This window comes from Apis dorsata, unplaced genomic scaffold, assembly GCF_000469605.1.
Source record: "Apis dorsata unplaced genomic scaffold, Apis dorsata 1.3 scaffold_311, whole genome shotgun sequence".
In the NCBI taxonomy this organism is placed as follows: Eukaryota; Metazoa; Arthropoda; class Insecta; order Hymenoptera; family Apidae; genus Apis; species Apis dorsata.
The window spans coordinates 539374-542132 of record NW_006263583.1 but is presented as its reverse complement, the minus strand read 5'-3'; the positions used below and the strand labels follow the sequence as shown (position 1 = coordinate 542132).

General features: G+C 21.7%; 1 protein-coding gene across 1 annotated transcript in view; it reads right to left on the bottom strand.

Moving 5' to 3' along the window:
* LOC102674302 (ABC transporter G family member 20-like) overlaps nt 1-2759 on the bottom strand; it is a 24251-nt gene that overhangs the window by 1682 nt on the left and 19810 nt on the right. The window contains exons 4-7 of the mRNA XM_006617522.2: nt 2214-2636; nt 1856-1945; nt 1626-1738; nt 54-439 (exon numbers count right to left, since the gene is read on the bottom strand). Of these exons, the coding sequence (XP_006617585.1) occupies nt 54-439; nt 1626-1738; nt 1856-1945; nt 2214-2636 (1012 nt within the window). The remainder of the gene's footprint in view (nt 1-53; nt 440-1625; nt 1739-1855; nt 1946-2213; nt 2637-2759) is intronic.

Here is a 2759-nt window from a genome sequence, read left to right as displayed (position 1 = left end):
AAAAAAAAAAATGATTCTTAAAATTTGATTAAATTTTATATATATAAACTCACTAGACATATCCATATAAATATTCATGTTAGAATATTCCGTACTCCATTTATCAGTATTTTTGCCATATGTAATTCTTGTTTCTAAAGATTCCGTGTAATTCCAGGGAAAAATTATAGCACCCCATACGTTACCTCGTTTCACAGCTTCTTTAGCATCTTTTTCATAATCATATGGTAGAAATTTTATCGATCTTTCCTCTAAGTGATGTAAATATCGACAACTTAACTGAGTCCAATTACAATCTATTGCTGGTATACAAGGTTCCATACTGTTATTCAATTCATAATTTACTATTGCTAATTCTAAATTTTTTGGATCTCTGCCAATTGAAATGCAAAATAAAATAATTTGAACAACTGGCAGACCAATAATGAATAACATCATGCTGAAAAAAAAATAATATTAAATATAATGTAATTTTTAAAATATTATATTTAAATTATTTTCTTTTTGATAAATCAAAAAATATAATTTATGCTTATAAATATATAATTACGAAATTAACAGATGTAAATATGAAATGAAATATATTGATACATTTCTTTTTTTTTTTTTGAATGTCGTTCAATTTTTATTAAAAACATATAAAAATAAATATAAAATTTAATTTATTAGAATACTTTGCTATAATTTTTTGAAATGATACAAATAATTAAAAATCATTATTAAAGCGTATATGGTAAAAAGTTATTTAATATTATATAATATTAAAAATAAATTGACAACTATTTTCACTTATATTTTATTGTTATTTTTTTAAGGACTAATTTTAAATTATATTTTTTGCGTAATACAAATTTTTCTATGTAAATCTTAAAATTTTAATTTTAAATCTTCAAAACATCATAAGCAATTGCAGTTATCAAATTTTATATTAAGTCTATTTTGTGTTTAAAATTTCATTTCTTACATGATTTATCTTTTGTTAATTTACTTTTATATAGTAAGTGCAAATTACTTATTATTTTGTAATTAATAAGAATAATTTAAAAGTAATCATATGCTAATAATCATTATTTATTAAATATTTAATCTATTCAATTTCATTTTCAATTTAATAATGAAATATTATATTTTTGGAATTTATGAACATATTTTTCATGATAAATGTATATCTATATTTTATTTTCAATATTCTTTCTATATTTATTTTTTCAAAATTTTTTTTTGTATCTTCAAATTTTATTTTCTAATTTTCAAGAAAAATGAAATGAATTCTTAATACTAAAATAAAAGGTCTAAATAAACATAAAATTTAGTATACAAAAATATCAGACTTATTTATTAGTAATTGAAGTTTGCATTAGATAAAACATAATAGAAAGAGAGTGAGATATCTTTTCTTCCATTATATCGCTATCACATTTTATTTTCAGTTTACTTCATTTGAATTTAAATTGCTTCTATTTTAATAAATAATTCTTAATTTTTATTTATCATCTTTTGTATTTATTTTGATCTTTAAAATTGCTCATCAAAAATTTCCACGAATAGAAATAATACTTTGTATATTAATTGATTGAAAAAATATTAATATTGTAAAAATTTTATTTATTTTTATTTATACTTACGCTACGTTTCGCCACATCCATAAAAAGTTCTTCCATATAAGAGCTTTCATATGCTGTGGATCGATCATCTTAAAACTCGTGGTGCCTTTTTCTTCTGGTGGCATACTTGGAATCTGTTCAAATCATTTGTTCAAATTAAAATTCCATAAAAAAAGTAATAAATAAATAATGAATGAGAATTAAAACAAAAAAACATAATCAAAAAAAAAAAAACAAAGAAATGAACATACATTTCCTTCATCGATGACAATGCTTTTTCTTTTACTAGAAACACTAATATTATCACCAAATTCACCACTCATTTCATCATCTACGTTTGTCTGAAAAAAAACATTGAATGAATTTTTAATGTCAAATTAAAAATGTTCTTAAAAAAATTTATTGAAAAAAAAGAAAATATATTAAAAACTTATGTAAAAAATTGTTTTAAAAATCAATTTTTATATTTAAAAAATTGACAAAGCGAATATTATAGCAAATTTAAATAAAATTTAAATAAATAAAAAGTTATAAAAAAAAAATATATATATAAACAATTAATTAAAAAATTAAGAAAAAACATAATATGATAAAAAATGGAAAACATACACTTTCAGGAGGAACACCAGTAACACTGCTGAGGATGCTACTTCTTCTTCGAAGACCTATATTTTGTCGCTTACTTAGTTTTAAAAATACATCTTCTAGAGTATCTAAATTGTGAATTTCCATTAATTTCGTTGGCGATTCTTCAGCAAGTAATTTACCACCTCTCATTAAACCTATCATGCCAGCTTGTCTTGTTTCTTCGATATAATGAGTGGTGATTATAATGGTTTTATTTTTGTCCTTTGTCACGTGGAGTAAATGATCCCAGATATTTTGTCGCAAAACAGGATCTACACCTACCGTGGGTTCATCCAGAATCATCAATTCTGGATCAGCCAAAAGAGTTGCGGCAAAAGATACACGTCTCTGTTGACCACCGGATAAATTCTTCACGAAACGATTTTCTGATGGCAGCTGTAAAAACTGTTGAAACGATTCATGTTAAATTATTTTGTAGTTGAATATTAGATTAACTTTTTTATAATTATAAATATATATATATATTATTCTTATAATTATATATATATATATATATTATTCTTTTTT